Source organism: Salvelinus fontinalis, unplaced genomic scaffold (assembly GCF_029448725.1).
Source record: "Salvelinus fontinalis isolate EN_2023a unplaced genomic scaffold, ASM2944872v1 scaffold_0275, whole genome shotgun sequence".
NCBI lineage: Eukaryota > Metazoa > Chordata > Actinopteri > Salmoniformes > Salmonidae > Salvelinus > Salvelinus fontinalis.
In genome coordinates, this window is record NW_026600484.1 from 141,162 (window position 1) to 166,046 (window position 24,885).

Sequence of the window (24,885 nt, forward strand, 5' to 3'; positions counted from 1 at the left end):
GCGACAACCCACAGAAACCACGCGACAACCCACATCAACCACGCGACAACCCACAGTAACCACGCGACAACCCACATCAACCACGCGACAACCCACATCAACCACGCGACAACCCACATCAACCACGCGACAACCCACAGAAACCACGCGACAACCCACAGAAACCACGCGACAACCCACAGAAACCACGCGACAACCCACAGAAACCACGCGACAACCCACAGAAACCACGCGATAACCCACATCAACCACGCGACAACCCACATCAACCACGCGACAACCCACATCAACCACGCGACAACCCACAGTAACCACGCGATAACCCACATCAACCACGCGACAACCCACATCAACCACGCGACAACCCACATCAACCACGCGACAACCCACAGTAACCACGCGACAACCCACATCAACCACGCGACAACCCACATCAACCACGCGACAACCCACAGAAACCACGCGACAACCCACATCAACCACGCGACAACCCACATCAACCACGCGACAACCCACAGTAACCACGCGACAACCCACATCAACCACGCGACAACCCACATCAACCACGCGACAACCCACAGAAACCACGCGACAACCCACAGAAACCACGAGACAACCCACAGAAACCACGCGACAACCCACAGAAACCACACGACAACCCACAGAAACCACGCGACAACCCACAGAAACCACGCAACAAACCACAGAAACCACGCGACAACCCACAGTAACCACGCGACAACCCACAGTAACCACGCGATAACCCACATCAACCACGCGACAACCCACAGTAACCACGCGACAACCCACATCAACCACGCGACAACCCACAGTAACCACGCGACAACCCACAGAAACCACGCGACAACCCACAGAAACCACGCGACAACCCACAGAAACCACGCGACAACCCACAGAAACCACGCGACAACCCACAGAAACCACGCGACAACCCACAGTAACCACGCGACAACCCACAGTAACCACGCGACAACCCACAGAAACCACGCGACAACCCACAGAAACCACGCGACAACCCACAGTAACCACGCGACAACCCACAGTAACCACGCGACAACCCACAGTAACCACGCGACAACCCACAGTAACCACGCGATAACCCACAGTAACCACGCGACAACCCATATTAAATACGCAACAACCCATATTTGCAAAAAATGTCTAAAAACCTGTTTTCACTATCATTATGGGATATTGTGTGTACATGACATCATCATACCTTCTCCAGAGAGTTGAGTGCATGCTGAGAGTTCTTCTGGCCCAGGGCCTGGACATCCTGAGGGGAGATGATTGGCTCTTTGAGCTGCTCCAGCCAGGACCACATGAGACCAGCCAGCACCACGGGGTCTCTCTCTAGACTCAGCCTCTCCCAGGCTCCTTCTCTGGAGTTGAGCTCTGTCTGCCGGACCACACACACACTATTGTATTAGTAGTCAACATCACACCTGAGTTAAAACACTTCATCTGTGTTTGATTGAGCTGATTATTGCAATGGAAGCAATTGAAAAAAAAGTCCCACACATTCAAACGGTGCCAACCTGGCACGCCGACCTTGAACGCCAACCTGGCACTCCAGGCAGGCTAAAGCAAACGCAGAAAGTATTTCAATAGTATCTGACCCCAGATCTGGTAAACACCAATCAAAATGTAACACTGAATGTGAAACTCGGATAAAGAGTTACAAAACTAGATACAGCAGTCATGTCTTACCTGTCATGTCAGCCAAAGTGTCATGTCTTACCTGTCATGTCTTACCTGCCACGTCAGTCAAACTGTCATGTCTTACCTGCCACGTCAGTCAAACTGTCATGTCTTACCTGCCACGTCAGCCAAAGTGTCATGTCTTTCCTGTCATGTCTTACCTGCCAAGTCAGTCAAAGTGTCATGTCTTACCTGCCACGTCAGTCAAACTGTCATGTCTTACCTGCCACGTCAGCCAAAGTGTCATGTCTTACCTGCCACGTCAGTCAAACTGCCATGTCTTACCTGCCATGTCTTACCTGTCATGTCTTACCTGCCACGCCAGTCAAATTGTCATGTCTTACCTGCTACGTCAGTCAAAGTGTCATGTCTTACCTGTCATGTCTTACCTGTCATGTCTTACCTGCCACGTCAGTCAAACTGTCATGTCTTACCTGCCATGTCTTACCTGCCACGTCAGTTAAACTGTCATGTCTTACCTGCCATGTCTTACCTCCCACGTCAGTTAAACTGTCATGTCTTACCTGCCACGTCAGTTAAACTGTCATGTCTTACCTGTCATGTCTTACCTGCCACGTCAGCCAAAGTGTCATGTCTTACCTGCCACGTCAGTCAAACTGTCATGTCTTACCTGCCACGTCAGTCAAACTGTCATGTCTTACCTGTCATGTCTTACCTGACACGTCAGTCAAACTGACATGTCTTACCTGCCATGTCTTACCTGCCACGTCAGTAAAACTGTCATGTCTTACCTGTCATGTCTTACCTGACACGTCAGTTAAACTGTCATGTCTTACCTGCCATGTCTTACCTCCCACGTCAGTTAAACTGTCATGTCTTACCTGCCACGTCAGTTAAACTGTCATGTCTTACCTGTCATGTCTTACCTGCCACGTCAGCCAAAGTGTCATGTCTTACCTGCCACGTCAGTCAAACTGTCATGTCTTACCTGCCACGTCAGTCAAACTGTCATGTCTTACCTGTCATGTCTTACCTGACACGTCAGTCAAACTGACATGTCTTACCTGCCATGTCTTACCTGCCACGTCAGTAAAACTGTCATGTCTTACCTGTCATGTCTTACCTGACACGTCAGTCAAACTGTCATGTCTTACCTGCCACGTCAGCCAAAGTGTCATGTCTTACCTGTCATGTCTTACCTGCCACGTCAGTTAAACTGTCATGTCTTACCTGTCATGTCTTACCTGCCACGTCAGTTAAACTGTCATGTCTTACCTGCCACGTCAGCCAAAGTGTCATGTCTTACCTGCCACGTCAGTCAAACTGTCATGTCTTACCTGCCACGTCAGCCAAAGTGTCATGTCTTACCTGCCACGTCAGCCAAAGTATCATGTCTTACCTGCCACGTCAGTTAAACTGTCATGTCTTACCTGTCATGTCTTACCTGCCACGTCAGTTAAACTGTCATGTCTTACCTGTCATGTCTTACCTGCCACGTCAGTTAAACTGTCATGTCTTACCTGACACGTCAGTCAAATTGACATGTCTTACCTGCCATGTCAGCCAAAGTGTCATGTTTTACCTGTCATGTCTTACCTGCCACGTCAGTCAAACTGTCATGTCTTACCTGCCACGTCAGCCAAAGTATCATGTCTTACCTGCCACGTCAGTTAAACTGTCATGTCTTACCTGTCATGTCTTACCTGCCAAGTCAGTCAAAGTGTCATGTCTTACCTGCCACGTCAGTCAAATTGTCATGTCTTACCTGCCATGTCTTACCTGCCACGTCAGTCAAACTGTCATGTCTTACCTGTCATGTCTTACCTGCCACGTCAGTCAAACTGTCATGTCTTACCTGTCATGTCTTACCTGCCACGTCAGTTAAACTGTCATGTCTTACCTGTCATGTCTTACCTGCCATGTCAGTCAAAGTGTCATGTCATACCTGCCACGTCAGTCAAACTGTCATGTCATGTCTTACCTGTCATGTCTTACCTGCCGCGTCAGTCAAACTGTCATGTCTTACCTGCCACGTCAGTCAAACTGTCATGTCTTACCTGCCACATCAGTCAAACTGTCATGTCTTACCTGTCATATCAGTCAAACTGTCATGTCTTACCTGTCATGTCTTACCTGCCACATCAGTCAAACTGTCATGTCTTACCTGTCATGTCTTACCTGCCACGTCAGTCAAACTGTCATGTCTTACCTGCCACGTCAGCCAAAGTGTCATGTCTTACCTCTCATGTCTTACCTGCCACGTCAGTCAAACTGTCATGTCTTACCTGTCATGTCTTACCTGCCACGTCAGTCAACCTGTCATGTCTTACCTGCCACGTCAGTCAACCTGTCATGTCTTACCTGCCACGTCAGCCAAAGTGTCATGTCTTACCTGCCACGTCAGTCAACCTGTCATGTCTTACCTGCCACGTCAGTCAAAGTGTCATGTCTTACCTGCCATGTCAGTCAAACTGTCATGTCTTACCTGTCATGTCTTACCTGCCACGTCAGTCAAACTGTCATGCCTTACCTGTCATGTCTTACCTGCCACGTCAGTCAAACTGCCATGTCTTATCTGCCACGTCAGTCAAACTGCCATGTCTTACCTGCCACGTCAGTCAAACTGCCATGTCTTACCTGCCACGTCAGTCAAACTGTCATGTCTTACCTGTCATGTCTTACCTGCCACGTCAGTCAAACTGTCATGTCTTACCTGTCATGTCTTACCTGTCATGTCTTACCTGTCATGTCTTACCTGCCACACTGAGACCTTGTAGCGGAGATCTTCATCAGTCAGGCCCACAGCCAGAGCTCTGGCCACCAGCAGACGTCTGTCTTCCAGGGGCAGCTCAGCATACAGGGTGACGACAGGGACCTCTGTCAGCCTCTCCCTGTCCTCTCTGTCCTCTCTTTCTCCAGCCTTCCCCCTCTCTCTGTCCTCTCTGTCTCCAGCCCTGTCTACCCCACACACAGACTCCTCTCCTCCTGTAAGGCTCATCACAGGCATATCTCCTCTCCACGGCCTCCCCTCTGACAGCTCTTCTCCTAAGGGCTTGGACAGACTACCCCCAAACCCAAAAGACAGACTTCGCTGGCCCTCACAGAGCTGCTTCCGTCTCTGGAAGAGAGGAGACATGTTCTTCCGGGTCTGGTGATACCTCTCCTTAGAACTCCTGTCCTGTCCTCCTCGCCTCTCCTCCCTTGTCTGCTCTCCCATGGAGAAGGGGTGGTGCTGTGGAGGGAGGCTAGGGGATGTGGGGGGCTCCCAGGCTGTGGCTAGTTGGTGCTGGGTCAGAGGATTGCAGCAAGGGATGCTCCAGACCTGGTTCTGCTCCTGGTCTGGGTTTCGTCTGGGGTCTAGCTTATACAGGGCTGAGTCACTGTAGCTCAGCAAGCGTTTCCCCGGATGCAGAGGGTTCAGGAGGGAGGCTGCCACCCAGTTCTGCCGCTGCCACAGAGGGTCCAGCTCCTGGTCACTGGACAGAACTGGGTCGTGGGCCAGGGCTGGGCTGAGAGGGGTCTCTGGTTCCTGGAGTAGTGCTAGGTAAGGAGTGAGAGGTCGTTCCATGTGTAGTGTATGGGATAGGGTTGTCTCAGGGCGGGGACAAGGCTGGCGTGGTGAAGGCACAGTGATGCCCTTCCCTCTCATCTCCTTCCCCAGCAGCTGGATGGCCTGCTGGGACACTGTCTTCTCCACCTCCGCCGTCAGGTCTGGAACCTCCAACACCTCCTCCTCCACCACCACCTTCAATAACATCATCATCATCAACAGTCAGGTCTGGAACCTCCAACACCTCCTCCTCCTCCACCACCACCTTCAATAACATCATCATCATCAACAGTCAGGTCTGGAACCTCCAACACCTCCTCCTCCACCACCACCTTCAATAACATCATCATCATCAACAGTCAGGTCTGGAACCTCCAACACCTCCTCCTCCACCACCTCCTCCTCCTCCACCTTCAATTACAACAATATCATCATCATAATCAGGTGTGCAAACATTTAAACAAAATTGAGATCCGTAACATTTAGGAAAAATCCCCAAAACAAAATGCAGTCTTTTTTTTACAAATGTAGATGCAGAAAGTAAACAGGAAAGTGGGTCAATTCCCTCAACAACGAAGAGCATTGAATCTCATGTCTCAACTTCTCTTCGCTGTTCTGGTGCCCTGGCTTCTCCTCTGTGAACAGCGTGAAGCCAACCTGTGCGTGACCGTGTGAGAGCGGAGTGTTGCATCTCTCTCAGCTCAACATCCTCTTCATTGATGATAGGCCCTGCTTTACTGAAGTTGCGAAATGTTGCAAGCCAAGAAATTGCGAGATACAGCTTTTGATTGATGATAGAGAGGCATAGTACACAGCTCTGACTCGGTCTGCCTGGTGGCCAACCTGCCTATACTGATAGAGAGGCATAGTACAGAGCTCTGCCTGGTGGCCAACCTGCCTATACTGATAGAGAGGCATAGTACAGCGCTCTGACTCGGTCTGCCTGGTGGCCAACCTGGCCTACTGTGCCCCTCCCCTCACTAGCTTGCTATGCCAGGACAACAACCTCTCCCTCAACGTCAGCAATTCAAAGGAGCTGATTGTGGACTACAGGAAACGGAGGGCCGAGCACGCCCCCATCCACATTGATTGGGCTGTAGCAGAGTGGGTCAAGAGCTTCAAGTTCATCGGCATAGATATCAGAAAAGGATTATTAATCAGGTCTGGAACCTCCACCTTCAACAACATCAACATCAACAACAGTCAGGTCTGGAACCTCCACCTTCAACAACATCATCAACAACAGTCAGGTCTGGAACCTCCACCTTCAACAACATCAACAACAACAACAGTCAGGTCTGGAACCTCCACCTTCAACAACATCAACAACAGTCAGGTCTGGAACCTCCACCTTTAACAACATCAACAGTCAGGTCTGGAACCTCCACCTTCAACAACAACAGTCAGGTCTGGAACCTCCACCTTCAACAACAACAGTCAGGTCTGGAACCTCCACCTTCAACAACAACAGTCAGGTCTGGAATCTCCACCTTTAACAACATCAACAACAGTCAGTCAGGTCTGGAACCTCCACCTTCAACAACATCAACAACAACAGTCAGGTCTGGAACCTCCACCTTCAACAACATCAACAACAACAGTCAGGTCTGGAACCTCCACCTTCAACAACATCAACAACAACAGTCAGGTCTGGAACCTCCACCTTCAACAACATCAACAACAACAGTCAGGTCTGGAATCTCACCCTTCAACAACATCAACAACAGTCAGTCAGGTCTGGAACCTCCACCTTCAACAACATCAACAACAGTCAGGTCTGGAACCTCCACATTCAATAACATCAACAGTCAGGTCTGGAACCTCCACCTTCATCAACATCAACAACAGTCAGGTCTGGAACCTCCACATTCAATAACATCAACAGTCAGGTCTGGAACCTCCACCTTCAACAACATCAACAACAGTCAGGTCTGGAACCTCCACATTCAATAACATCAACAGTCAGGTCTGGAACCTCCACCTTCATCAACAACAGTCAGGTCTGGAATCTCCACCTTCAACAACATCAACAACAACAGTCAGGTCTGGAACCTCCACCTTCAACAACAACAGTCAGGTCTGGAACCTCCACCTTCAACAACAACAGTCAGGTCTGGAACCTCCACCTTCAACAACCTCAACAACAACAGTCAGGTCTGGAACCTCCACCTTCAACAACAACAGTCAGGTCTGGAACCTCCACCTTCAACAACAACAATCAGGTCTGGAACCTCCACCTTCAACAACAACAGTCAGGTCTGGAACCTCCACCTTCAACAACAACAGTCAGGTCTGGAACCTCCACCTTCAATAACAACAGTCAGGTCTGGAACCTCCACCTTCAACAACATCAACAACAACAGTCAGGTCTGGAACCTCCACCTTCAACAACAACAGTCAGGTCTGGAACCTCCACCTTCAACAACAACAGTCAGGTCTGGAACCTCCACCTTCAACAACATCAACAACAACAGTCAGGTCTGGAACCTCCACCTTCAACAACATCAACAACAGTCAGTCAGGTCTGGAACCTCCACCTTCAACAACATCAACAACAACAGTCAGGTCTGGAACCTCCACCTTCAACAACATCAACAACAACAGTCAGGTCTGGAACCTCCACCTTCAACAACAACAGTCAGGTCTGGAACCTCCACCTTCAACAACAACAGTCAGGTCTGGAACCTCCACCTTCAACAACGTCAACAACAACAGTCAGGTCTGGAACCTCCACCTTCAACAACATCAACAACAACAGTCAGGTCTGGAACCTCCACCTTCAACAACAACAGTCAGGTCTGGAACCTCCACCTTCAACAACATCAACAACAACAGTCAGGTCTGGAACCTCCACCTTCAACCACATCAACAACAGTCAGTCAGGTCTGGAACCTCCACCTTCAACAACATCAACAACAGTCAGTCAGGTCTGGAACCTCCACCTTTAACAACATCAACAACAACAGTCAGGTCTGGAACCTCCACCTTCAACAACATCAACAACAGTCAGTCAGGTCTGGAACCTCCACCTTCAACAACATCAACAACAGTCAGTCAGGTCTGGAACCTCCACCTTCAACAACATCAACAACAGTCAGGTCTGGAACCTCCACATTCAATAACATCAACAGTCAGGTCTGGAACCTCCACCTTCATCAATAACAGTCAGGTCTGGAATCTCCACCTTCAACAACATCAACAACAACAGTCAGGTCTGGAACCTCCACCTTCAACAACAACAGTCAGGTCTGGAACCTCCACCTTCAACAACAACAGTCAGGTCTGGAACCTCCACCTTCAACAACATCAACAACAACAGTCAGGTCTGGAACCTCCACCTTCAACAACAACAGTCAGGTCTGGAACCTCCACCTTCAACAACAACAGTCAGGTCTGGAACCTCCACCTTCAACAACAACAGTCAGGTCTGGAACCTCCACCTTCAACAACAACAGTCAGGTCTGGAACCTCCACCTTCAATAACAACAGTCAGGTCTGGAACCTCCACCTTCAACAACATCAACAACAACAGTCAGGTCTGGAACCTCCACCTTCAACAACAACAGTCAGGTCTGGAACCTCCACCTTCAACAACAACAGTCAGGTCTGGAACCTCCACCTTCAACAACATCAACAACAACAGTCAGGTCTGGAACCTCCACCTTCAACAACATCAACAACAGTCAGTCAGGTCTGGAACCTCCACCTTCAACAACATCAACAACAACAGTCAGGTCTGGAACCTCCACCTTCAACAACAACAGTCAGGTCTGGAACCTCCACCTTCAACAACAACAGTCAGGTCTGGAACCTCCACCTTCAACAACATCAACAACAACAGTCAGGTCTGGAACCTCCACCTTCAACAACATCAACAACAACAGTCAGGTCTGGAACCTCCACCTTCAACCACATCAACAACAGTCAGTCAGGTCTGGAACCTCCACCTTCAACAACATCAACAACAGTCAGTCAGGTCTGGAACCTCCACCTTTAACAACATCAACAACAACAGTCAGGTCTGGAACCTCCACCTTCAACATCATCAACAACAGTCAGTCAGGTCTGGAACCTCCACCTTCAACAACATCAACAACAGTCAGTCAGGTCTGGAACCTCCACCTTCAACAACATCAACAACAGTCAGTCAGGTCTGGAACCTCCACCTTCAACAACATCAACAACAACAGTCAGGTCTGGAACCTCCACCTTCAACAACAACAGTCAGGTCTGGAATCTCCACCTTTAACAACATCAACAACAGTCAGTCAGGTCTGGAACCTCCACCTTCAACAACATCAACAACAACAGTCAGGTCTGGAACCTCCACCTTCAACAACATCAACAACAACAGTCAGGTCTGGAACCTCCACCTTCAACAACATCAACAACAACAGTCAGGTCTGGAACCTCCACCTTCAACAACATCAACAACAACAGTCAGGTCTGGAACCTCCACCTTCAACAACATCAACAACAACAGTCAGGTCTGGAATCTCACCCTTCAACAACATCAACAACAGTCAGTCAGGTCTGGAACCTCCACCTTCAACAACATCAACAACAGTCAGGTCTGGAACCTCCACATTCAATAACATCAACAGTCAGGTCTGGAACCTCCACCTTCATCAACATCAACAACAGTCAGGTCTGGAACCTCCACATTCAATAACATCAACAGTCAGGTCTGGAACCTCCACCTTCAACAACATCAACAACAGTCAGGTCTGGAACCTCCACATTCAATAACATCAACAGTCAGGTCTGGAACCTCCACCTTCATCAACAACAGTCAGGTCTGGAATCTCCACCTTCAACAACATCAACAACAACAGTCAGGTCTGGAACCTCCACCTTCAACAACAACAGTCAGGTCTGGAACCTCCACCTTCAACAACAACAGTCAGGTCTGGAACCTCCACCTTCAACAACCTCAACAACAACAGTCAGGTCTGGAACCTCCACCTTCAACAACAACAGTCAGGTCTGGAACCTCCACCTTCAACAACAACAATCAGGTCTGGAACCTCCACCTTCAACAACAACAGTCAGGTCTGGAACCTCCACCTTCAACAACAACAGTCAGGTCTGGAACCTCCACCTTCAATAACAACAGTCAGGTCTGGAACCTCCACCTTCAACAACATCAACAACAACAGTCAGGTCTGGAACCTCCACCTTCAACAACAACAGTCAGGTCTGGAACCTCCACCTTCAACAACAACAGTCAGGTCTGGAACCTCCACCTTCAACAACATCAACAACAACAGTCAGGTCTGGAACCTCCACCTTCAACAACATCAACAACAGTCAGTCAGGTCTGGAACCTCCACCTTCAACAACATCAACAACAACAGTCAGGTCTGGAACCTCCACCTTCAACAACATCAACAACAACAGTCAGGTCTGGAACCTCCACCTTCAACAACAACAGTCAGGTCTGGAACCTCCACCTTCAACAACAACAGTCAGGTCTGGAACCTCCACCTTCAACAACGTCAACAACAACAGTCAGGTCTGGAACCTCCACCTTCAACAACATCAACAACAACAGTCAGGTCTGGAACCTCCACCTTCAACAACAACAGTCAGGTCTGGAACCTCCACCTTCAACAACATCAACAACAACAGTCAGGTCTGGAACCTCCACCTTCAACCACATCAACAACAGTCAGTCAGGTCTGGAACCTCCACCTTCAACAACATCAACAACAGTCAGTCAGGTCTGGAACCTCCACCTTTAACAACATCAACAACAACAGTCAGGTCTGGAACCTCCACCTTCAACAACATCAACAACAGTCAGTCAGGTCTGGAACCTCCACCTTCAACAACATCAACAACAGTCAGTCAGGTCTGGAACCTCCACCTTCAACAACATCAACAACAGTCAGGTCTGGAACCTCCACATTCAATAACATCAACAGTCAGGTCTGGAACCTCCACCTTCATCAACAACAGTCAGGTCTGGAATCTCCACCTTCAACAACATCAACAACAACAGTCAGGTCTGGAACCTCCACCTTCAACAACAACAGTCAGGTCTGGAACCTCCACCTTCAACAACAACAGTCAGGTCTGGAACCTCCACCTTCAACAACATCAACAACAACAGTCAGGTCTGGAACCTCCACCTTCAACAACAACAGTCAGGTCTGGAACCTCCACCTTCAACAACAACAGTCAGGTCTGGAACCTCCACCTTCAACAACAACAGTCAGGTCTGGAACCTCCACCTTCAACAACAACAGTCAGGTCTGGAACCTCCACCTTCAATAACAACAGTCAGGTCTGGAACCTCCACCTTCAACAACATCAACAACAACAGTCAGGTCTGGAACCTCCACCTTCAACAACAACAGTCAGGTCTGGAACCTCCACCTTCAACAACAACAGTCAGGTCTGGAACCTCCACCTTCAACAACATCAACAACAACAGTCAGGTCTGGAACCTCCACCTTCAACAACATCAACAACAGTCAGTCAGGTCTGGAACCTCCACCTTCAACAACATCAACAACAACAGTCAGGTCTGGAACCTCCACCTTCAACAACAACAGTCAGGTCTGGAACCTCCACCTTCAACAACAACAGTCAGGTCTGGAACCTCCACCTTCAACAACATCAACAACAACAGTCAGGTCTGGAACCTCCACCTTCAACAACATCAACAACAACAGTCAGGTCTGGAACCTCCACCTTCAACCACATCAACAACAGTCAGTCAGGTCTGGAACCTCCACCTTCAACAACATCAACAACAGTCAGTCAGGTCTGGAACCTCCACCTTTAACAACATCAACAACAACAGTCAGGTCTGGAACCTCCACCTTCAACAACATCAACAACAGTCAGTCAGGTCTGGAACCTCCACCTTCAACAACATCAACAACAGTCAGTCAGGTCTGGAACCTCCACCTTCAACAACATCAACAACAGTCAGTCAGGTCTGGAACCTCCACCTTCAACAACATCAACAACAACAGTCAGGTCTGGAACCTCCACCTTCAACAACATCAACAACAACAGTCAGGTCTGGAACCTCCACCTTCAATAACATTGGTATTATTTTGTATTATTACCTGTCATAATAATGTATTACCTGTCTATACCATAATAATGTATTACCTGTCTTTACCATAATAATGTATTACCTGTCTATACCATAATAATGTATTACCTGTCTATACCATAATAATGTATTACCCATCTATACCATAATGTATTACCCGTCTATAATACCATAATAATGTATTACCTGTCTATAATACCATAATAATGTATTACCCATCTATAATACCATAATGTATTACCCATCTATAATACCATAATGTATTACCCATCTATAATAACTTAATAATGTATTACCTGTCTATAATACCATAATAATGTATTACCTGTCTATAATACTATAATAATGTATTACCTGTCTATAATACCATAATAATGTATTACCTGTCTATAATACCATAATAATGTATTACCTGTCTATAATACCATAATAATGTATTACCTGTCTATAATACCATAATAATGTATTACCTGTCTATAATACCATAATAATGTATTACCTGTCTATAATACCATAATAATGTATTACCCATCTATACCATAATGTATTACCTGTCTATAATACCATAATAATGTATTACCTGTCTATAATACCATAATAATGTATTACCCGTCTATAATACCATAATAATGTATTACCTGTCTATAATACCATAATAATGTATTACCTGTCTATAATACCATAATAATGTATTACCTGTCTATAATACCATAATAATGTATTACCTGTCTATAATACCATAATAATGTATTACCTGTCTATAATACCATAATAATGTATTACCCATCTATACCATAATGTATTACCTGTCTATAATACCATAATAATGTATTACCCGTCTATAATACTATAATAATGTATTACCTGTCTATAATACCATAATGTATTACCCGGATATAATACCATAATAATGTATTACCTGTCTATAATACCATAATAATGTATTACCTGTCTATAATACTATAATAATGTATTACCCGTCTATAATACTATAATAATGTATTACCCGTCTATAATACCATAATAATGTATTACCTGTCTATAATACCATAATAATGTATTACCTGTCTATAATACTATAATAATGTATTACCTGTCTATAATACCATAATAATGTATTACCTGTCTATAATACCATAATAATGTATTACCCGTCTATAATACCATAATAATGTATTACCTGTCTATAATACCATAATAATGTATTACCTGTCTATAATACCATAATGTATTACCTGTCTATAATACCATAATAATGTATTACCTGTCTATAATACCATAATAATGTATTACCTGTCTATAATACCATAATAATGTATTACCCGTCTATAATACCATAATAATGTATTACCCGTCTATACCATAATAATGTATTACCCATCTATACCATAATGTATTACCTGTCTATAATACCATAATAATGTATTACCTGTCTATAATACCATAATGTATTACCTGTCTATAATACCATAATAATGTATTACCCGTCTATAATACTATAATAATGTATTACCTGTCTATAATACCATAATAATGTATTACCTGTCTATAATACTATAATAATGTATTACCTGTCTATAATACCATAATAATGTATTACCTGTCTATAATACCATAATAATGTATTACCCGTCTATAATACCATAATAATGTATTACCCGTCTATAATACCATAATAATGTATTACCCGTCTATAATACCATAATGTATTACCCGTCTATAATACCATAATAATGTATTACCTGTCTATAATACCATAATAATGTATTACCTGTCTATTATACCATAATGTATTACCTGTCTATAATACCATAATACTGTATTACCTGTCTATTGGCAGCGATGTCCAGGAGGACCTTGCAGACCAGCTGGACGATCTTTGGCACGTTCTTCATCTGCCGCGCCTCGTACCCGTGCAGCAGGTGGCGTTGGCGAGTCAGGAACTGGGACAGCGTAACAGCGTTGGCCCGGGGTTCTGCGCAGGAGAACACGTTCCTCAACGGAACGAGGAACTGGGCGAACTCCCGGACACACAGCAGCTGGCCTCGAGTCTGAATGGAGTTGGGCCGCTTGGCTCTGACAAACAGGATGGCCTGGTCCGCACTCATACGAAAGGTGAACACCAGATAACACGCCAGTAACACACCTGGGAAATAGAGTAACACACCTGGTAAACACAGTAACACACCTGGTAAACACAGTAGCACACCTGGTAAACACAGTAACACACCTGGTAAACACAGTAACACATCAGTAACACACCTGGTAAACACAGTAATACACCTGGTAAACACAGTAGCACACCTGGTAAACACAGTAACACACCTGGTAAACACAGTAACACACCTGGTAAACACAGTAACACACCTGGTAAACACAGTAACACATCAGTAACACACCTGGTAAACACAGTAATACACCTGGTAAACACAGTAGCACACCTGGTAAACACAGTAACACACCTGGTAAACACAGTAACACACCTGGTAAACACAGTAACACACCTGGTAAACACAGTAGCACACCTGGTAAACACAGTAACACACCTGGTAAACACAGTAATACACCTGGTAAACCCAGTAACACACCAGTAACACACCTGGTAAACACAGTAGCACACCTGGTAAACACAGTAACACACCAGGTAAATAGTGTAACACACCTGGTAAACACAGTAACACACCTGGTAAACACAGTAGCACACCTGGTAAACACAGTAGCACACCTGGTAAACACAGTAGCACACCTGGTAAACACAGTAACACACCTGGTAAACACAGTAGCACACCTGGTAAACACAGTAGCACACCTGGTAAACACAGTAACACACCAGTAACACACCTGGTAAACACAGTAACACACCTGGTAAACACAGTAACACACCTGGTAAACACAGTAACACACCTGGTAAACACAGTAACACACCTGGTAAACACAGTAACACACCTGGTAAACACAGTAACACACATGGTAAACACAGTAACACACATGGTAAACACAGTAACACACCTGGTAAACACAGTAGCACACCTGGTAAACACAGTAACACCTGGTAAACACAGTGACACACCAGTAACACACCTGGTAAACACAGTAACACACCTGGTAAACACAGTAACACACCTGGTAAACACAGTAACACACCTGGTAAACACAGTAGCACACCTGGTAAACACAGTAACACACCTGGTAAACACAGTAACACACCTGGTAAACACAGTAACACACCTGGTAAACACAGTAACACACCTGGTAAACACAGTAACACACCTGGTAAACACAGTAACACACCTGGTAAACACAGTAGCACACCTGGTAAACACAGTAACACACCTGGTAAACACAGTAACACACCTGGTAAACACAGTAACACACCTGGTAAACACAGTAACACACCAGTAACACACCTGGTAAACACAGTAACACACCTGGTAAACACAGTAACACACCTGGTAAACACAGTAACACACCTGGTAAACACAGTAGCACACCTGGTAAACACAGTAACACACCTGGTAAACACAGTAACACACCTGGTAAACACAGTAACACACCTGGTAAACACAGTAACACACCAGTAACACACCTGGTAAACACAGTAACACACCTGGTAAACACAGTAACACACCTGGTAAACACAGTCACACACCTGGTAAACACACCAGTAGCACACCTGGTAAACACACCAGTAGCACACCTGGTAAACACAGTAGCACACCTGTTAAACACAGTAACACACCTGGTAAACACAGTAACACACCTGGTAAACACAGTAACACACCTGGTAAACACAGTAACACACCTGGTAAACACAGTAACACACCTGGTAAACACAGTAGCACACCTGGTAAACAGAGTAACACACTAGTAAACACAGTAACACACCTGGTAAACACAGTAACACACCTGGTAAACACAGTAACACACCTGGTAAAAACAGTAACACACCTGGTAAACACAGTAGCACACCTGGTAAACACAGTAACACACCTGGTAAACACAGTAACACAACTGGTAAACACAGTAACACACCTGGTAAACACAGTAACACACCTGGTAAACACAGTAACACACCAGTAACACACCTGGTAAACACAGTAACACACCTGGTAAACACAGTAACACACCTGGTAAACACAGTCACACACCTGGTAAACACAGTAGCACACCTGGTAAACACAGTAACACACCAGTAACACACCTGGTAAACACAGTAACACACCTGGTAAACACAGTAACATACCTGGTAAACACAGTAACACACCTGGTAAACACAGTAACACACCAGTAACACACCTGGTAAACACAGTAACACACCTGGTAAACACAGTAACACACCAGGTAAACACAGTAACACACCTGGTAAACACAGTAACACACCAGGTAAACACAGTAACACACCAGGTAAACACAGTAACACACCAGTAACACACCTGGTAAACACAGTAACACACCTGGTAAACACAGTAACACACCTGTAATACACCTGGTAAACACAGTAACACACCAGTAACACACCTGGTAAACACAGTAACACACCAGTAACACACCTGGTAAACACAGTAACACACCAGTAACACACCTGGTAAACACAGTAACACACCTGGTAAACACAGTAACACACCTGGTAAACACAGTAACACACCTGGTAAACACAGTAACACACCTGGTAAACACAGTAACACACCTGGTAAACACAGTAACACACCTGGTAAACACAGTAACACACCAGTAACACACCTGGTAAACACAGTAACACACCAGTAACACACCTGGTACACACCATCATCCCAGGAACCCTAGACCCACTTCAATTTGCATACCGCCCCAACAGATCCACATATGATGCAGTCTCTATTGCACTCCACACTGCCCTTTCCCACCTGGACAAAAGGAACACCTATGTGGGAATGCTGTTCGTTGACTACAGCTCAGCGTTCAACACCATAGTGCTCATCACTAAGCTAAGGACCCTGGGACTAAACACTTCCCTCTGGACTTCATGACGGGCCCCCCCCAGGTGGTAACGGTAGGTAACAACACATCTGCCATGCTGATCCTCAACACGGGGGCCCCTCAGGGGTGCATGCTCAGTCTCCTCCTGTACTCCCTGTTCACCCATGACTGCACGGCCAGGCACGACTCCAACACCATCATTAAGTGTGCTGACGACACAACAGTGGTAGGCCTGATCACCGACAACGACGAGACAGACTATAGGGAGGAGGTCAGAGACCTGGCCGTGTGGTGCCAGAATAACTACCTCTCCCTCAACGTGAGCAAGACAAAGGAGATGATTGTGGACTACAGGAAAAGGAGGACCGTGCACGTCCCCATTCTCAGCGACGGGGCTGTAGTAGTTGTTGGTTAGGGGCTCGTAAGTAAGCATAATAAAATGTGATTTGAATTGATTGAGTACCAGAGCCGACAAGATGAAACACCTGTCGATGTGCCCTTGAGCAAGGCACTGATTATTAGTAGTAACATACTTAGAACAAACCTACTACTAATGTTGGTCTTATGTAGACAAAATTGAAATTGTGTTTTTTTTTTTACCCTGTCCTTCCCAGTCCATTATAACATACCTGTCCTCCCATTATAACATACCTGTCCTTCCCAGCCCATTATAACATACCTGTCCTCCCCAGTCCATTATAACATACCTGTCCTCCCCATTACAACATACCTGTCCTACCCAGCCCATTATAACATACCTGTCCTTCCCAGTCCATTATAACATACCTGTCCTCCCCATTATAACATACCTGTCCTCCCCAGTCCATTATAACATACCTGTCCTCCCCATTACAACATACCTGTCCTACCCAGCCCATTATAACATACCTGTCCTTCCCAGTCCATTATAACATACCTGTCCTCCCCATTACAACATACCTGTCCTACCCAGCCCATTATAACATACCTGTCCTTCCCAGTCCATTATAACATACCTGTCCTCCCCATTATAACATACCTGTCCTACCCAGCCCATTACAACATACCTGTCCTCCCCAGCCCATTATAACATACCTGTCCTCCCCAGTCCATTATAACATACCTGTCCTCCCCAGCCCATTATAACATACCTGTCCTCCCCTGTCCATTATAACATACCTGTCCTCCCATTATAACATACCTGTCCTCCCCAGCACATTATAACATACCTGTCCTCCCATTATAACATACCTGTCCTCCCAAGTCCATTATAACATACCTGTCCTCCCATTATAACATACCTGTCCTCCCCAGCCCATTATAACATACCTGTCCTCCCCAGTCCATTATAACATACCTGTCCTCCCATTATAACAAACCTGTCCTCCCCAGCTCATTATAACAAACCTGTCCTACCCAGCCCATTATAACATACCTGTCCTTCCCCACCATTATAACATACCTGTCCTCCCCATTATAACATACCTGTCCTACCCAGCCCATTATAACATACCTGTCCTCCCCAGCCCATTATAACATACCTGTCCTCCCCAGTCCATTATAACATACCTGTCCTCCCCAGCCCATTATAATATACCTGTCCTCCCCAGTCCATTATAACATACCTGTCCTCCCCAGCCCATTATAACATACCTGTCCTCCCATTATAACATACCTGTCCTCCCCAGTCCATTATAACATACCTGTCCTCCCATTATAACATACCTGTCCTCCCCAGCCCATTATAACATACCTGTCCTCCCCAGTCCATTATAACATGCCTGTCCTCCCATTATAACATACCTGTCCTCCCCAGTCCATTATAACATACCTGTCCTCCCCAGTCCATTATAACATACCTGTCCTCCCATTATAACGTACCTGTCCTCCCCAGCCCATTATAACATACCTGTCCTCTCCAGTCCATTATAACATACCTGTCCTCCCATTATAACAAACCTGTCCTCCCCAGCCCATTATAACATACCTGTCCTCCCCAGCTCATTATAACAAACCTGTCCTCCCCAGCCCATTATAACATACCTGTCCTCCCCAGCCCATTATAACATACCTGTCCTCCCATTATAACATACCTGTCCTCCCCAGTCCATTATAACATACCTGTCCTCCCCAGCCCATTATAACATACCTGTCCTCCCCAGTCCATTATAACATACCTGTCCTCCCCAGTCCATTATAACATACCTGTCCTCCCCAGTCCATTATAACATACTTGTCCTCCCCAGTCCATTAGAACATACCTGTCCTCCCCAGCCCATTATAACATACCTGTCCTCCCCAGCCCATTATAATATACCTGTCCTCCCCAGTCCATTATAACATACCTGTCCTCCCATTATTACATACCTGTCCTCCCCAGTCCATTATAACATACCTGTCCTCCCATTATAACTTGCCTGTCCTCCCCAGCCCATTATAACATACCTGTCCTCCCCAGTCCATTATAACATACCTGTCCTCCCATTATAACATACCTGTCCTCCCCAGCCCATTATAACATACCTGTCCTCCCCAGTCCATTATAACATACCTGTCCTCCCCAGTCCATTATAACATACCTGTCCTCCCATTATAACATACCTGTCCTCCCCAGTCCATTATAACATACCTGTCCTCCCCAGTCCATTATAATATACCTGTCCTCCCATTATAACATACCTGTCCTCCCAAGTCCATTATAACATACCTGTCCTCCCCAGTCCATTATAACATACCTGTCCTCCCATTATAACATACCTATCCTCCCATTATAACATACCTGTCCTCCCCAGCCCATTATAACATACCTGTCCTCCCAGTCCATTATAACATACCTGTCCTCACCAGCCCATTATAACATACCTATCCTCCCATTATAACATACCTGTCCTCCCATTATAACATACCTGTCCTCCCCAGCCCATTATAACATACCTGTCCTCCCCATCCCATTATAACATACCTGTCCTCCCCATCCCATTATAACGTACCTGTCCTCCCCAGCCCATTATAACATACCTGTCCTCCAAAGCCCATTATAACACACCTGTCCTCCCCATCCCATTATAACATACCTGTCCTCCCCAGTCCATTATAACATACCTGTCCTCCCCAGCCCATTATAACATACCTGTCCTCCCCAGCCCATTATAACATACCTGTCCTCCCATTATAACATACCTGTCCTCCCCATTATAACATACCTGTCCTCCCCAGCCCATTATAACATACCTGTCCTCCCCAGACCATTATAACATACCTGTCCTCCCCAGCCCATTATAACATACCTGTCCTCCCCATTATAACATACCTGTCCTCCCCAGTCCATTATAACATACATGTCCTCCCCAGCCCATTATAACATACCTGTCCTCCCCAGCCCATTATAACATACCTGTCCTCCCATTATAACTTACCTGTCCTCCCCAGCCCATTATAACATACCTGTCCTCCCCAGCCCATTATAACATACCTGTCCTCCCCAGCCCATTATAACGTACCTGTCCTCCCATTATAACATACCTGTCCTCCCATTATAACATACCTGTCCTCCCCAGTCCATTATAACATACCTGTCCTCCCCAGCCCATTATAACGTACCTGTCCTCCCATTATAACATACCTGTCCTCCCCAGCCCATTATAACATACCTGTCCTCTCCAGCCCATTATAACATACCTGTCCTCCCCAGCCCATTATAACATACCTGTCCTCCCATTATAACATACCTGTCCTCCCCAGCCCATTATAACATACCTGTCCTCCCCAGTCCATTATAACATACCTGTCCTCCCCAGCCCATTATAACATACCTGTCCTCCCCAGCCCATTATAACATACCTGTCCTCCCCATCCCATTATAACATACCTGTCCTCCCCATCCTATTATAACATACCTGTCCTCCCCAGTCCATTATAACATACCTGTCCTCCCATTAAAACATACCTGTCCTCCCGAGCCCATTATAACGTACCTGTCCTCCCATTATAACATACCTGTCCTCCCCAGTCCATTATAACATACCTGTCCTCCCATTATAACATACCTGTCCTCCCATTATAACATACCTGTCCCCCCCAGCCCATTATAACATGCCTGTCCTCCCCAGCCCATTATAACATACCTGTCCTCCCCAGCCCATTATAACATACCTGTCCTCCCATTATAACATACCTGTCCTCCCCAGCCCATTATAACATACCTGTCCTCCCATTATAACATACCTGTCCTCCCCAGTCCATTATAACATACCTGTCCTCCCCAGCCCATTATAACATACCTGTCCTCCCCATCCCATTATAACATACCTGTCCTCCCCAGTCCATTATAACATACCTGTCCTCCCCAGCCCATTATAACATACCTGTCCTCCCCAGCCCATTATAACATACCTGTCCTCCCCATCCCATTATAATGTACCTGTCCTCCCCAGCCCATTATAACATACCTGTCCTCCCCAGCCCATAATAACATACCTGTCCTCCCATTATAATATACCTGTCCTCCCATTATAACATACCTGTCCTCCCCATCCCATTATAACATACCTGTCCTCCCCAGCCCATTATAACATACCTGTCCTCCCCAGTCCATTATAACATACCTGTCCTCCCCAGTCCATTATAACATACCTGTCCTCCCCAGCCCATTATAATATACCTGTCCTCCCCAGTCCATTATAACATACCTGTCCTCCCAGCCCATTATAACGTACCTGTCCTCCCCAGCCCATTATAACATACCTGTCCTCCCATTATAACATACCTGTCCTCCCCAGTCCATTATAACGTACCTGTCCTCCCATTATAACATACCTGTCCTCCCATTATAACATACCTGTCCTCCCCAGTCCATTATAACATACCTGTCCTCCCCAGCCCATTATAACGTACCTGTCCTCCCATTATAACATACCTGTCCTCCCCAGTCCATTATAACATACCTGTCCTCCCATTATAACATACCTGTCCTCCCATTATAACATACCTGTCCTCCCCAGCCCATTATAACATACCTGTCCTCCCCAGCCCATTATAACATACCTGTCCTCCCATTATAACATACCTGTCCTCCCCAGCCCATTATAACATACCTGTCCTCCCCAGTCCATTATAACATACCTGTCCTCCCATTATAACATACCTGTCCTCCCCTGCCCATTATAACATACCTGTGCTCCCCAGCCCATTATAACATAAATATCCTCCCCAGTCCATTATAACATACCTGTCCTCCCCAGTCCATTATAACATACCTGTCCTCCCCAGCCCATTATAATATACCTGTCCTCCCCAGCCCATTATAACATACCTGTCCTCCCCAGCCCATTATAACATACCTGTCCTCCCCAGCCCATTATAACATACCTGTCCTCGCCAGTCCATTATAACATACCTGTCCTCCCATTATAACATACCTGTCCTCCCCAGTCCATTATAACATACCTGTCCTCCCATTATAACATACCTGTCCTCCCATTATAACAAACCTGTCCTCCCCAGCCCATTATAACATACCTGTCCTCCCCAGCCCATTATAACATACCTGTCCTCCCCAGTCCATTATAACATACATGTCCTCACCATTATAACATACCTGTCCTCCCCATTATAACATACCTGTCCTCCCCAGCCCATTATAACATACCTGTCCTCCCCAGTCCATTATAATATACCTGTCCTCCCCAGTCCATTATAACATACCTGTCCTCCCATTATAACATACCTGTCCTCCCCAGCCCATTATAACATACCTGTCCTCCCATTATAACATACCTGTCCTCCCCAGTCCATTATAACATACCTGTCCTCCCCAGCCCATTATAACATACCTGTCCTCCCCATCCCATTATAACATACCTGTCCTCCCCAGTCCATTATAACATACCTGTCCTCCCCAGCCCATTATAACATACCTGTCCTCCCCAGCCCATTATAACATACCTGTCCTCCCCATCCCATTATAATGTACCTGTCCTCCCCAGCCCATTATAACATACCTGTCCTCCCCAGCCCATAATAACATACCTGTCCTCCCATTATAATATACCTGTCCTCCCATTATAACATACCTGTCCTCCCCATCCCATTATAACATACCTGTCCTCCCCAGCCCATTATAACATACCTGTCCTCCCCAGTCCATTATAACATACCTGTCCTCCCCAGTCCATTATAACATACCTGTCCTCCCCAGCCCATTATAATATACCTGTCCTCCCCAGTCCATTATAACATACCTGTCCTCCCAGCCCATTATAACGTACCTGTCCTCCCCAGCCCATTATAACATACCTGTCCTCCCATTATAACATACCTGTCCTCCCCAGTCCATTATAACGTACCTGTCCTCCCATTATAACATACCTGTCCTCCCATTATAACATACCTGTCCTCCCCAGTCCATTATAACATACCTGTCCTCCCCAGCCCATTATAACGTACCTGTCCTCCCATTATAACATACCTGTCCTCCCCAGTCCATTATAACATACCTGTCCTCCCATTATAACATACCTGTCCTCCCATTATAACATACCTGTCCTCCCCAGCCCATTATAACATACCTGTCCTCCCCAGCCCATTATAACATACCTGTCCTCCCATTATAACATACCTGTCCTCCCCAGCCCATTATAACATACCTGTCCTCCCCAGTCCATTATAACATACCTGTCCTCCCATTATAACATACCTGTCCTCCCCTGCCCATTATAACATACCTGTGCTCCCCAGCCCATTATAACATAAATATCCTCCCCAGTCCATTATAACATACCTGTCCTCCCCAGTCCATTATAACATACCTGTCCTCCCCAGCCCATTATAATATACCTGTCCTCCCCAGCCCATTATAACATACCTGTCCTCCCCAGCCCATTATAACATACCTGTCCTCCCCAGCCCATTATAACATACCTGTCCTCGCCAGTCCATTATAACATACCTGTCCTCCCATTATAACATACCTGTCCTCCCCAGTCCATTATAACATACCTGTCCTCCCATTATAACATACCTGTCCTCCCATTATAACAAACCTGTCCTCCCCAGCCCATTATAACATACCTGTCCTCCCCAGCCCATTATAACATACCTGTCCTCCCCAGTCCATTATAACATACATGTCCTCACCATTATAACATACCTGTCCTCCCCATTATAACATACCTGTCCTCCCCAGCCCATTATAACATACCTGTCCTCCCCAGTCCATTATAATATACCTGTCCTCCCCAGTCCATTATAACATACCTGTCCTCCCCAGTCCATTATAACATACCTGTCCTCCCCAGTCCATTATAACATACCTGTCCTCCCCAGTCCATTATAACATACCTGTCCTCCCATTATAACATACCTGTCCTCCCCAGTCCATTATAACATACCTGTCCTCCCATTATAACATACCTGTCCTCCCATTATAACATACCCGTCCTCCCCAGCCCATTATAACATACCTGTCCTCCCCAGTCCATTATAACATACCTGTCCTCCCCAGCCCATTATAACATACCTGTCCTCCCCAGCCCATTATAACATACCTGTCCTCCCATTATAACATACCTGTCCTCCCCAGCCCATTATAACATACCTGTCCTCCCCAGTCCATTATAACGTACCTGTCCTCCCCAGCCCATTATAA

The 24,885-nt window shown here is 46.1% G+C and overlaps 1 protein-coding gene across 2 annotated transcripts in view; it reads right to left on the minus strand.

The window, feature by feature from the left end:
• The window catches only part of ptpdc1a (protein tyrosine phosphatase domain containing 1a), a 111,722-nt gene that overhangs the window by 34,105 nt on the left and 52,732 nt on the right, over positions 1-24,885 (minus strand). For both annotated transcript variants that reach the window (XM_055913201.1, XM_055913203.1), the window contains exons 5-7: positions 14,132-14,451; positions 4,439-5,428; positions 1,241-1,420 (exon numbers count right to left, since the gene is read on the minus strand). In XM_055913201.1, coding sequence (XP_055769176.1) covers positions 1,241-1,420; positions 4,439-5,428; positions 14,132-14,451 — 1,490 coding nt within the window. The remainder of the gene's footprint in view (positions 1-1,240; positions 1,421-4,438; positions 5,429-14,131; positions 14,452-24,885) is intronic.